This window comes from Budorcas taxicolor, chromosome 5 (genome assembly GCF_023091745.1).
Source record: "Budorcas taxicolor isolate Tak-1 chromosome 5, Takin1.1, whole genome shotgun sequence".
NCBI classification, from domain to species: Eukaryota; Metazoa; Chordata; class Mammalia; order Artiodactyla; family Bovidae; genus Budorcas; species Budorcas taxicolor.
Window position 1 is genome coordinate 35,087,468 of NC_068914.1, and position 14,424 is coordinate 35,101,891.

General features: G+C 37.0%; 1 protein-coding gene across 1 annotated transcript in view; it reads right to left on the reverse strand.

The window, feature by feature from the left end:
* Positions 1 to 14,424, reverse strand: part of RYR2 (ryanodine receptor 2) — a 582,989-nt gene that overhangs the window by 171,541 nt on the left and 397,024 nt on the right. The window contains exons 59-62 of the mRNA XM_052640524.1: positions 9,537 to 9,660; positions 8,894 to 9,009; positions 5,539 to 5,603; positions 3,027 to 3,148 (exon numbers count right to left, since the gene is read on the reverse strand). Coding sequence (XP_052496484.1) covers positions 3,027 to 3,148; positions 5,539 to 5,603; positions 8,894 to 9,009; positions 9,537 to 9,660 — 427 coding nt within the window. The remainder of the gene's footprint in view (positions 1 to 3,026; positions 3,149 to 5,538; positions 5,604 to 8,893; positions 9,010 to 9,536; positions 9,661 to 14,424) is intronic.

The window sequence follows — 14,424 nt, forward strand, 5'->3', positions numbered from 1 at the left end:
CCATTTCCTTCTCCAACAGTGTTCCATAAGCAATCTATATAACCTACATTTCCCCTAACTGACCCAGCTTCTACTCTTTATGTTGTTTTCTAGAAAATATCCCCCTTTCTTAATCTCTGATCTGCATGTTTCTGAGATCATCTTTGACTGCCATGACTTCCATACATCTCTAAGCCCATCCAGACCCATCCAAAGCAGTATTACTTTATTTGGAATCCCATAGCACTGCTTGGCTTTCTGCTATTGGAACTGTCTGTATTCCCATACCCTTAGCCACTGCCATATACACTCCTGGGGTACAGAGACTGTCGTCTAACACATCTTTGTGGATAGCAGAGCAAGAAATGCTCAATGTATAATTTCTAGTGCCAGAAGGTATCCAAACAACTAATGGGAACAACTTGGTTTCAATTGTGGAAAAGTTAACTTAGACCCACTCAACTACAGCTACATACAGCTATTAAATCAAGACAGTGCTTACTGTATGTATAAAGCTATGCTCGTATGTTCACAGTAGCAGGGTCAGTTTTTTTTAATCTATTTTCTTCTTTTTTTTTTTTTTACTTATTTTAGTCACTAAAGTAATACTTAGCTGAAGTGGTACAAAAGCAGATTTATAAATTTCACTGATTCCACTTCAACATGCCAAACAAATTGTTTGTTTTCATTAATGTGGTAGTGATGTTGGTTATTTTAAAACATAGTTTTATGATTATTAAGGTAAGATTTTTTTTATTTTAAAAACTTAGAAAACACAGAAAAATAGTAATACAAAATCTACATGTACTACATAAAGAAAACTACCATTAACATTAAATTTATCCCTTACCACTACTTTTCTATACCTAAAAATTTAGTTTAAAAAAAAATCCAGATCAATACTATTTGAACATGTATTTTATTTTTTAAATAATTTCCCTAAGTTGTCACATATTTATATCAATCATTTTAATGACTGGACAACATGTATCATAATTTGCTTATCATCACCTTATTCATTTTTCCACTCTGATTTTTTTTCTCTCTGAGCTTAAGTTTAACCTATGTTTGGCACAAGAGTACTGTGAAGAAATCAGTTACTTTTCCTATTATGTCTCTCATTTCTGTGTGTTTGAATTTTAATGGCATATATTCCTTTTGGACGTGCTCATTGGAGAAGTAAAACTTATCAACCCTCTTTCCAAGAGGTGAAGAAAAATTTGAAGATGAAATCATTAAAAACTGGAGAAGTATTACTATAAGGACCCCAAACTACCTCAATGGAGGCTAGCACAGATTCATGCTGTTCTTCTGATTTATTATATGAGGGATATATTTGTAAAGGAAAATTAGTTACTTCTATAGTTAGTGAATTATTCTCAGAGTAAGACTAAAACTGAAATGGTGATAACAAAACACAAAAGGGGAGGGGAAAGAGCAGAATTCACACATTTTTCCCTCTATATTCTCTAATTATATTGTGTTGACTTATGTAATGAATGTCATTAAATTAACACCACCTGTAAGAACAAAGCTTCTGTTACAAAAGGCTAACTGGCCAGAGGAGCTTGGTGACTGTGCAGTTGCTTTGGTTTCAGTGTTTAAGGGGAACTTGGTGCACTGGCGTTTCTCCAGCTACTGTGTGCACTCAAGTGTCCACAGGGGGACATGGGGCCAGCGACATGGACGAGTGCATGTATGAAAAGAGGCGGGAAGGGTCCCTCTCTCTCCCAGAGAAGACCAAAAGAAGGCCAGGCCCAAGTGGGCAAGGGATGAAATTTGCATCTTGGAAGATAGTTCTTCCTTCTCTTTTTCTCTCCTAACAGAGTTGGTGGAAACAAAGTAAGCCACCAGGATGGATTCTCTGTTATCTTTATCTACTCTACAAGAATCTTATTATTTGAAGAAGTTTGGAAACATTTTTAATGCTGCTGCAATCCTACATCACATAACTGGCTACTTACTGGTTGGTAAAACAGACAATAAACAAACTCAAGAGATGAGCTTAAAATCCCACCCCCAGTGTTATGTAACAAAGGAATCTTATTTATTCTTTACCCTCAATCTCATCTCATTCTGTTCAATAGGCTGATACTGCACTGCCATTCGGCACATTATTAAAGTCAAGTCCATGCTATGACTCTAAAACTGCTCTAAAATGTCTTAAGAAAAAAAAAAAAAAGAGGCTTGTTTTCCAAGCAAGGTACTGTTTACAGATACACAGACACTGTGAGATAAATACATATTCTTTTAAAACATTAAACCTGTGATAATTTTGCTAAACAGCAATAGATAGATAAAAAAGAAAGTGAAGTCCAAGGAAATCCTGTATTCTGCTTTATACAGGGTACTCATTTTCACAGAAATTTTTATTCAGTACAATCTAAAAGCTTGGTAGAGACTCCTGAGCAATGTAACACAGAGGCAGACTTTCTCAGGAATTGATTCTCATGCATCCTAACTTCTGGCAGAATTTTGAGGACTCAGACTTGAAATTGCCAGCAGAATCACAAAGCTAAAGAATACTTAGGTTTAAACATAAATGAGAAAGCACTGCTAGGATGTGGCTTGAGTAGTGTGAATGGAAAACCTCAGAAAGTATATATGTTTACATCATTTTATTCCAGGATTGGTCATAATTTTTTTCATTTAAAATTATAATTACTGTAAATGAGATCTTGCCTTCCTGAAAAATACAGGCTGGCAAAAATATTAGATTTGAAAAAAATTTAATGAAACTAATGTTAAGAGCATCATTTATCAAAAATACTAATATACTGATGTATCTCTAGCCTCTACTTGTGGATTCTGAACTGTGTATTTTATTCCCTCAACTCAGTATTATATTTAGCAGTAAAATATAAGAAAATTCAATACCTAGAACACATGTATTAACTTGCCTAAACCATCACCTTTGTAGTATTTGATTCCCAAGGGCCAAGGAAGATGAGTGAACACTCTGCATGCTCCTACTTCAAGATCCTGAGATACTCTTTCTCAAATGCAAATACACTTAAACAATAGTCTTTATTTTTATAGCTGTTTACCTAGTCACCATTTCTTTCTCTTTGTTTGATGCATGTCCTCCAGAACAGAGAGGTCTGCTTGCTGCAGATAAGAAGTATAAACGGTGGTTTTTGAAATATTGATCAATTAAAGGAAGAACGACCTGAAAGAAAGGAAAAGAAAACAGATCTACACAGTGGAATCTTTTGGGGGACCAATGCATGCTGAGTCTTTGGTGCAGCCAGAGCTCTGTTCACATGCAATGAGTCCCCAACATTCACAGCCATGCCAGTCAGCACCATTCAGAGTATCCCTCTCTGCTCTCTCCAGTCTGTGCATGTGTATGTGGCGGGGGGACACAGGAGTAGGGTGGGGTGGGGTGTCATTTTGAAAAACAACACTGAATTTTTAGTGTTTGAAATTAGTCTCAATACTTTTTCAAAATGAAATAGTCTTAATATTTTCACACAACGCAGTTCAGTGCCCAAAAGATTCAAAGGCAATCAAGGATGACCTTCTATGGAATCTCTACTATGTCTGAGGACTGTATCTGACATGCTATAATTTCATGTGTCCCAGTGACCACTTTGTACGGTAGGTATTATCAACTCTGTTTTTGAGATTGAAGATGGAGATGAAGATAAATTGAGATGAAGACAGTGAATGATTTACTCAGCCACACCCGCCGCTTACCGATTTACAAAGTTCTTCATCCCTGGCCTTGATCAAAGCCTACCTCTGATTTCTGCACTCTAATCCTGCTGGCCTTTGTCCAATCCCCCCCTCCCCCATTCAAAGGCTGTATACATGCCACGCCCTCTGTCTGAAATGACCTTCCCACACCCTGAGTCACTCCACCCCTCCTGCAGGCCTCAGGGCAGTAGCACTTCATCAGGTAAGCCTTTGCTGGCCTATCAACAACATAAACTCCCCGTATCCTCTGGTCCTCTAACATCATTTGCAATTTTATATTTTATTTGTGTGATTTTGGATTAGTCTGTCTCCCTAAGAGTCTATAAGGTGCATGAGAGATAAAAACATTTTGGGGATTGTTTAAACCCCTCTCTTGGCCTCTGTGACTCCTGCTTGCTCCGTTTCATTTATCACTGATTTACTTGTGCCTAGGACTTTGCTGCAAGCCTGCAGCAAGCACTAGATATATATTCATTGAATAAATAAATGAAAAAGGTGAAGATAATAATAGGCATTATCAGTATTTAGACTCTAGTCTAAATCTAGTTTTTTCCTATGTGGTTTATTTTAAATAATATATTTATTATTTTTTAATAATAGGAATACACAAGTTTCCAGTGATCTGCCTAAAAAGTTGTGACTTTGCCTGAACTTAGTGATTGACACATAATAGGTGCTGAGTAAATATGTGGATGAATGAATCACAGAGTAAGTAGAAATTAAGCCTCTTTAGGCATCTGCAAACAAAATCACTAGGAGTGCTGAGCACGCTGGCAATGGTATACAAGAATGTATTCTAAATGCATGATTAGAGGTCATGAATACATCATCTCTTGATCACTGGTTATCAAGGAGGATCACACCCTAGGAGAATAGATACCTAGCGATGTGCAGCCTAAGACAAACTTCAGACTGATACAGACTTTGGGTGCTATACCGAATGGAAAGAACAGACAAGAGAAATTTCCCTTATAATAAAGAATACAATTCTGAAAATACAATGGAAGCCAAATATTAATCAATCAAAATAACATGCCATTTTACAAATGACCACATACAAGTACTTTGAAAGGAACCTGACAGAAATAATCAGGTCTTCAGGTTAACTAAAACATGTTGTAAATAGGAAAGCTTCCCAAGGGAACTCTGTCTTTGTGACACTGAATCTACATCCTTGTAGGCTAATGCATGACACAGACCAGACACAGTAAACACCGAGTAAGTGAATGGACCCAACGTGGAGACTCTGCAACTCTTCATCTCTTTCCTGTACTGGCTGAAAGGGAGTCAGGAATGTTTCAGACACAGAGCAAAGTTTTGCTGAATTCATAGTAAGTGGAATAAATAAAAATGATAGGCTATACTCTAACTCGGAACAACTGATCCTGTCTGAGCTTCAGTTTTCCTTTTCTGAGTAGGACTCGGGCTTCACAATGAAGATTCTATAAGTTATAACATAATCATTAAAAATTAACTCAGGCTTTTCCTCTTTAATGAAGAAATATGCAGCTAAAATTTTAAAGTCAGATCAATATTCAAATGTTAGGAAGTAGCTATTTCTCTTTTATGTCATATGATGAAGCCAAAAAAAGAGAACTTTGAGTCAAACTTCATAGAGAACAAAGTCATTTGAGGAATACCGTATGGAGAGCAGAACAAGTTATTTTAAGTATGACCAAGGATGCTGGGAGCAAATTTATCCCACATGATTCATGCAGTTATTTTCGTGCCACAGAATATTTACTTAGAAGAGAATTCATATTTGTAGACAAGTGCATTCTGCAAAGAGGCGACTATCTAAAGAGTATATTTGGTAAACAAACATATTGAAGGAAAAACAAGACAGATTGTATACTGTACTTTAGCAAAGAACTTGATTTCTTGTTCATAAGGGAAATGTTCTCCTTTGCTTCTGCTGCCACCATCTGTAGACATGAAGAGTTTTTTAGGTACATGTTGCACTTCAAACACTGCAAAATATTCACCCAAAACGCAAAGTTTAGAACACACTGCTAAATGTGTTACCCTCCTAAACTGAACACAAAGAGAGAAAGGTTAACCTCAGCAGTGTCATTAATGGGAAAAAAAAAAAAAGATGAAAAATGTACCCAAGTCAAAATAAAAAAGCTTTTGAGACAGCCCACACATGTGGTTAAAATCACAAACTTCTGATATAACTCTGAGATCTTATTAACATGTACTAAGAAAACTGGAATAAAGTAAAAAGTCCACATTTTAGCAGTAAAATCCCACATTTTCTTTCAGTGAGAAAGAAGCTCACAGGGGTAAGAAAAGTGAGTAGAAAATAAGTGAACAAAACCCATTAGATTTTAACACTAGTCTCCAATAAAGATAGTTACTTCTTGGTGCGACAAAGCTAAAGCTATTAATATTAATATACCAATGGAAAAATTGCAGGAAGCCAGTGCCTGTGATGAGGGGGAGGACTACAGTTATAATACTAGGTTGGAAAATTAACATTCTGCTAAAGAACAAAGAAGTTCACCAATGTCAAAAGATAACCTCCATAAGCAAAGCAAAAGTCCCCAAACTTTCCCCATGGTATAGAAAATGAGTTCAAGGTTAAGAACTGATTAACCTAATGCATTTAGCTTAAAAGGTGGCCTTTCCTCATTCCCTCATGCATACATAAGAGATTTCATGCATACTGAAGAGGTAGTAATAAACTATAATAATCACGATGATATGCAGAACAGATTGGAGAGCTAAGAATTTCAGAACTGGATATCAGGATTTAGTAAAATTTGTAAGCAGAGCTTCCATATTTTATAAGAATCAAACTGACTTTTCCTTGAAAAAGTTCTTTTGCAAACAGAAATAAAAACAATTGGAAATAGGCTTTTTAATTGTTAAAGATACATATTTGGCATAAGTTTTAGATAACCTAGGTAATATTTTGTAAAATGAGACAACGATCTTCCCATGAATAGGTAAAAGAAAATTATGTATTTTTAACATTTAAGAATTTCATTTTTTAAATCAACTTGGCACTAAATCTCTCTCAAACATTTGCACAATGGTTGGATCTACCTAAGGGGCTTCTCAAACAAATGTTATTCAGACAGAATGTTGTACCTATCTAAATCTTACCATATTTCAAAGCATTAAATAGGAAATATTTTTCCATTAATTATACATTTTAATAAAAATGCTTACACAGAAACTGTGAAAAGATTTGGAGGGAGTACGATCTATGACACAAAAATTAGAAAAGGCACATGCATATTCTTATCGGCACCATGAGTCTATGTTTAAGAACGGCTTTATTAATGATGTGTTGCAAAGGCGACAAAGTGAAAAATCAAAGGAGGTATAAAAATTTGGGATTTTTAGTAATGGTGGAAAATGAAAATAAATGAGTGTACAGATAATCTCAGCTCTGTCTGATCCTCTAACAGCGTTCTTATACATAACTTGCTTTGCAGTTACCTGAAAAACGAATGACTAACATCAGCAATTGTAAACAAACAAACAAACAAACAACTAATTTTGTTGGGCTCTATACTAATCTGACCTTGTTTCTCCCCAGAATTCTGTTTATAAGACCTTCTCCAACAGATAAAAAGAAATGTGTGAAGTAGGGGAACTTGCCCTGTAGTAAGCTTCTCACCACTTCTTATACAGAAACACTATCCTAGGCTGTTTCGTCAGAAACTTGAATATAGCATGATTAAAGCCTAAACAAATTTCATCCTTCAAAGTTCTGTTTCTGTTATCCATAGGGAGGCAAAAGAAAAGTTTGCTTTTCTTGTTCCCTTCTCCAAATGATCACTCTTTTTTCCCCTCTTCCCCTTTCTCTGATCAAAAAGAAGGCTGGATGCCAGAATTGCTGTTCGTTCATGTACTCTTAAATGTGGATTAGAAATGTCAGCATTTAAGTTTGTGCATAAAAGCTTCAAAAATTCACCATGGCCTCATACTTGTTCTTTGGTGAAGTATCATTGAGAGTAATTTGGCTGTTAGTCAGGATGACTACCATATTTTTAAAAAATACTGATGGATGACATACAAAGAGATTGCACATTATGGATTAGTTTATATAATTGGTCTTTATGAAAAAGTTGGTTAAGAGGTCAAAAATATAGCATTTGTACCGTAGATAAGGAGGCAGGTTGAAAGACAGGAAGGTTCTCTAAGAGACTGATGCTCAAACTGAATATCTCTAATCACATGTGGGATCCATGGACCCAGGAACAAAATATCAGAGGTCAAATTTCTGTAAACTTTAATCTGATGCTGTGCTGAAAACTAAGCATAAATCCTAAGATAACAGCAGCAAAAAGAGCCCCTGGTTAGGAGGGATCTTTTGCTGATGTATTGCTATGAGACCTAGGACTATGGACCCCAAGGAAAGGGGATGAAAACCGAAAGAATGTGGGTTAAAAAAAATAAAATACATAAAAACAGAAATACAACCTTAAAAGTGGAAAATAAAATAAGATGACCACCAGCAGAGCACACAGTTTTTCAAAAAGGACAAAACTCTACTCTTAATACCTAATACCAACCAGTGGCTGGAAGGGGATCTGACACCAGGATAAGTCATTAACAACTTGAATTTTAATTCAACAATGCTGAGGACAAACACACGTAAGAGAAGTGAGAGGAGGCTGTCTTGATGATTTGATCCAAATCTACGATTTAGATTAAGGAGTTCTTTTTGTATTTAAATGTCACTGAGCCAGATGGGGAAGAGGTCTTTCCTTTCACCCTAAGGGGATACTAAAGTATTCCGCATTGCTGATACTCTAGTATAAATGTGTGTTCCTGCAAAGGCTAAACTTGAGGGCTTTCCATTGTCTAGAAATTTGGAGAATCCATAGAGTTTTAGTTCCTTTTTTTAAAAGAGCAGAGCAGTTAATTTCATAAGGAAGGATTTAACTGTACCTTAAAATTTGATGTCCATCCAATGTATCTTTCAAAATGAAAAATCAATGCCAATACACATTTTAAGGAGAAAAGAATTGCATGTTAGAATTTTTTTAAAGTTCTCAAAATTTACCCATCCTTAAAAAAATGAGTTTTCCTATTGACTTTTAGACTCAAGTTAGTATTAGGATGGATATAAAAATGTTCACACCATCAGGGAACAGACCATAAGCATCCCAGTGGTCTATGCTGTTCTATATACTGATGTTGTAAATAACAAACATACCAAAAACTGGGCTGTTAGTAACAGGACCATGGTACCTACCAAACTCCAGGATATACTGATGGGCCTCATCTACATAGCGAATGAGTTGCTGAAGGAAACTATAGGCAAATCGTTTCTCAATAGAAGGTGTATCCAGTTCCAGGTCTTTGAACCCTCTAGGATGGCAAAAACAAACAATGGAAACCAACATCTAAAAAGACTATTAGAAGGCAAGGTAAAAACAAAATATATTTTGTTAAATATCTACATACAGAGAGGATATCTTAACATTTTACATATAGCAATATATACATTTATACACAGATATAGACACATTTGCAAGGTTAGCTAGTATTTTATAGCTAAAAATAAATTATAAAAAATACTTTGCATCTGATAAGAAGCTGTACTTAATAAATATTACTACACAATAAAATCTTGCAATTAAAAATACAGAGTGTCATTTCTGCCCAGAGATTTTGCCTAATGATGAATGGGGACTTAACATAAAAAGTGTAGGGAACTCAATTATATGGCAGCTAAGGGCATTAATGTTTCCAACATGTATATTTTGAGCACACTAAATAGTAGCTCTGACATTTAAAGAGGCCACGGAGCTCATTTTCAGCATTAAATCTGACAGGGCTGTTTGAATCTTCAGTCTTATAACAAGAATGTGTAACTGGAGTAGGTGTGCTTTTACCTGGACACAGCATAGCCATTGATCTGCAGGAACTTGAGGATGTCCTGTGCTTTTTCCCTATCCTTGGCTTTCTCTTTGGCCGTCAGCGTATCATAAGGTACCAGCAGGGGATGGTTTCCACCTCCTAAGATGTTGAGAATACAGCATAGTATTTAGAAAATAATCTGAAATGAGACATGGGTCAATTTGGGCTTCCCTAGTAGGTGAGATGTAAAGAATCTGCCTGCAATTCAGGAGACCCAGGTTCAATCCCTGGGCTGGGAAGAATCCCCTAGAGAAGGGAATGGCTACCCACTCCAGTTCTCTTGGCTGAAAAAGGACAAGAGGAGCCTGGCAGGCTACAGTCCACAGGGTTGCAAAGAGTCAGACACAACTGAGCGACTAACACTTTCACTACTTTCACAATAGAATTTTCATTTTCACTACAGAATTCCTGGTATCCTCTCATTATACATAGGGTACATAGGACTCATCCAAGACTCTTTCCTCTCTAGTGCCTTTAATGCTCCAATTAATTTAGGAAACCTGTTCAAGAAAGACTATGCATATGCCTTCTAAGATGCAATTAAAACGAACATAAAGACAACTGTAGTATCAAGTGCCAAAGACATCTACAGTCACACAAGGAAGAAAAAGAGGCCGTGCTTTCCTTCCTACTCAAATGAACTCTGGATGCAGAGTGTGCTATGCACTAAAATTTGCACAGCTGGATCCAGTAAAATTACAAGGCAGGTTTCAAGCAAAATGCTTCATTTTCTCATGCACAGAGAAAAGAGAAACAATTGTCCTAAATACGTAATATTCACTATGCCTCCCAGATCAGAAAGTACTTTATTGTCTTTGTTGTTGTTTAGTCACAAAGTCTGACTCTTTTGTGCCCCATGGACTACAGCCCTCCAGGCTCCACTGTTTATGGAATTCTCCAGGCAAGAATACTGGAGTGGGTTGCCATTTCCTTCTTCAGGGGATCTTCCTGGTCCAGGGATCAAACCTGGGTCTTCTTCATTGCAGGCAGAGTCTGCCACTGAGCCACACGGAGCCTACTTTGCAGTCATATATTTCTAAACACACAAAACTCAGATTGTTAAGGTACAAGTTGATTGCTGTTAATTATCTAATAGAAGTAGCATATGTAATTGATTCACTTAGAATTCTGGCAAGAATCTAAGTTTCTAGCATACCTCTTCAGATAAATACTAAAATTATTCTTTTAGATTTAAAAATTCTGGGAAGCATTTAAATTTTAAAAATCCTGACCAAGAGAAAACCATTTATAAAATTATAAATTTTGTAAAAATATTTGCAAAAATTATAAAAATTTCAAAAGATCATATCCAGATGTAAAGATCCGGTACAAGGAGCACTATTAACGTAGCAGCAAAAAGAATAGCTTGGTATGTCCCAGATTAAAAGTTTACCAAACACATAAAGGAATATATTTTATGTGGGATGCTGAAATTCCTTGAAATATCACTGCTAAGGAGACTCCAGAATAAAAATAACTGAAATGACTATTTTGTTTGAATTACAATGAAACATAAAGCCTATGAAGAGTCCAATGGGGTTAAGTCAGGAGTTCCAGAACAATCAAAAATGTTGAATTGGCCCTCAAAAAAGAAATAAGCAAACAAAAGGACAAAGGAAAATATGCCATGCTCTCCTAGAGCTTGCTTGGACTGAGAGTGCCATCTAGAGAAATGTAATCACGCAATGAACCTTCTGACCATTAGATGACACTATGTGATCGCAAATGCAGGGGGCAGGCAGGCGCTACTACACTGATATGAAGCATATTAAGAAGCCATCAGTTATTTTACAGTCTGATACAATTATAACTGTCAATAGACTACAACTGTCATATGATAACACTAATAAACATTTTGGGACCAGCAAGAAGGATATGGAATAAATTAGTAAGCCCACTGAGAACAAATCTGACTTTTAGCATATTTTATGAAAAAAAGTATAAAGCAAATATTTAATTTAATCACCCTGCAGTTATGACCTATTTTTGAATCTAGTTCTTTATTCCTAGGGAAACTCACAACTTAATTTGTAATCCCCAATGATTTAGGGATCAGACAGTAACAGATCATTTTGGGGAAGGTAGGGGGAAGGGGGAAAGAGAAAGAGAGAGACAGAGACAGGGAAAAAGAGAAAAAACTTAAATTTTAAAAATCCTAAGGACACAAAGGGATTCCACTGCAGCTCAATTGGTAAAGAATCTGCCTACAATGCAGGAGTCTGGGGTTCAATCCCTGAGTCAGAAAGATCCCCTGGAGAGGGAAATGGCAACCCACTCTAGTATTCTTGCCTGGAGAATCCCATGGAAAGAGGAGCCTGGTGGGCTACAGTCCATGGGGTCGCAAGAGTCTGACACAACTTAGCAACTAAACCACCACCAAGGACACAAAGAACCTTTGGCCTTAGATAGGCAGATACTTTAAAGTCAGCCAGCAGACTTGAAATTATGTCCTTTGTTGGGCTACTCAGCTAAAGGGAGTGGACTACCTTGATCTGGCCCATTTATAAAACATACTGCATGGAAGGGAAGTAAAGAAACTAGCTACACTTGAGAGGTGAATAGATGTTTAGTAATTTCTAGGACTCTGCCTCAAACATACAGCACCAGCCGAGTGCATTCATTCATGCTAAAGGGTCAAAACTGCTTGATACCTCTGATTTTCTTGACTTCATGACAGATCATCAGAGCCCAAAATACATGTTAGTAGGAAACAAAGAATAAAAAGGAATGCCAGCTGTTTCCATTTTTCACTAATTGGGGAGCATAGATAAAATTTCTTGGACTTTCACTCCTTTAGTCTGTTCATGATATACTCCTTAAACTGCCTGATTTCCCCAAACTCTGCTAGATTCTTCAAGGAGGTTGGGAAAGCACTAAGGAACAGACAACCTGGGAGAGCAGAAGAGGAAACTTTCTCCAGATTTCTCTAAAGTGGATCCGTCTTCTGTACATAGATGTAGGTATGATAAAAAGGGCCCTGGATGCGGCCGAAAGAAAAGTGGGCGGCTTCAACACTGATTTTCCTAATTGCCCCGGTGTCTGAAAGACTAAAGGAGTATTTCAAGTTGTTTCCTTATTATCTCTCTCTCAAATACACACACACACACACCACCACCACCACCAATGCCTCCCGCCCCGCCCAGCAAGAGCTACATGGAGTAGGTGACAGGCCCCTCGTACACTTCCACCCAGATCTTCCTGAAAACAGAAGCAGAGTGGTCAAGACATGAGTTGGCTTTCTCCAGGAGAGAGACAAAGTGGAGAAAAGACACCTGGAGTTTCTGTCCTAAAACTGTCCACCGTCTCACGCCTCTCTGGTTCCAAGACTCATTTCTCCCTTCTATCAGCCTCAATACTTAAAAGCCAAGATCCAATGCTCTGCATTTCAACACCTGTCCTACCAGTCTGCTGTTTTAGTGCTAAATAACTCACTTGTCTCCTTTGAAAGGAGTAAGAATACTAATTTTGCCACCTCATCTTTTAGCCTTTGCTGTAACTATGTTCGTCTTTCCACACAGTGAATTTGAATCTAGACAAGCTGGATGCAGAGGTATGGATGCCTCATTTACAAGTGATGTCCTTCAAAGAAAACACGAATGGTAGGGCACTTAATGGCTGGCTCACAAATTAAAGGATAACGATGACTTTGTAGCGCACTTACTTAGACAGGAGTACTAAGATAGCTGCTTATTACCTTTTTTAAAATTGGTGTATAGTTGATTTACAATGTTATGTTCGTTTCTGCTGTATAAGGAAGTGAATCATCTATGTGTGTGTGTGTGTGTGTGTGTGTGTGTGTGTGTATACACACATACATATACCCTCCCTCTTGGACCTGCCTCTTACCCTCCCATCCCACCACTCTAGACAATCACAGAACACCAAACTGAGCTCCCAGCAGTATACAGCAGCTTCTCACTAGCTATATATTTTGAAGTGAAGTGAAGTGAAAGTTGCTCAGTTGTGTCCAACTCTTTATGACCTCATGGACTATTCTGTCCATGGAATTCTCCAGGACAGAATACTGGAGTGGGCAGCCTTTCCCTTTTCCAGGGAATCTTCCCACTGCAGGGACTGAACCCAGGTCTTCCACAAAGAATCTGAGGACAGATTCTTTACCAGCTGAGCCACAAGGGAAGCCCAGCTACCTATTTTACATACGGTCTGATTAGTTACTTTTAATCATAATCAAACCATAGTGATTGAAACATACTTAGAAAAGAATAACTAAATGTGTCATGTAATTTGCTCATGGAACAAATGGTAACTTTGTTAACTAGTTATGTGGACAATGCCCCTACAAGAACTTTATTAAGTGAAAATACTGTGACTCTGCTCTCCATCCATCCTTCTATCTATCCAAACATCTATCAGTCAACCAAAGAGCTGATCATTCATTTTACAAACATTTACAGGATTTTCTAGAACAGGCCTAGCCCTAAGCCAAATTCTGGAAGAGGCAATTTTGGTATATGAAATTCTCTCTGTTCATTCCTATGACCAATTCTAATTTGTGTGATTCTGTTTCCCAGTGCTTAGTACCCGGTACTATCCTCCAATGAAACCTATTCCTTTCATTATGAAAATTCTCTTCAAAATGATCTTCCTCCATACTTTTACCTATATCAATAAGTAAGAAATAGAGCTTCCTGGTATCCAGAGCTATACATAAGGATGACAAAAATCATAAAAGTTACAGCCCTGAGCTTGAATTATATTTTCATTGGGGAAAAGAAACACACATAGAAGATAATAAGAGAACACACACAAATATAAACAACATGTGTATAATCTAATGCTGAATAAATAACAATGAAAGAGATGATCAGTATAAGATGCATGTAACTGAACAAAAGATTTATG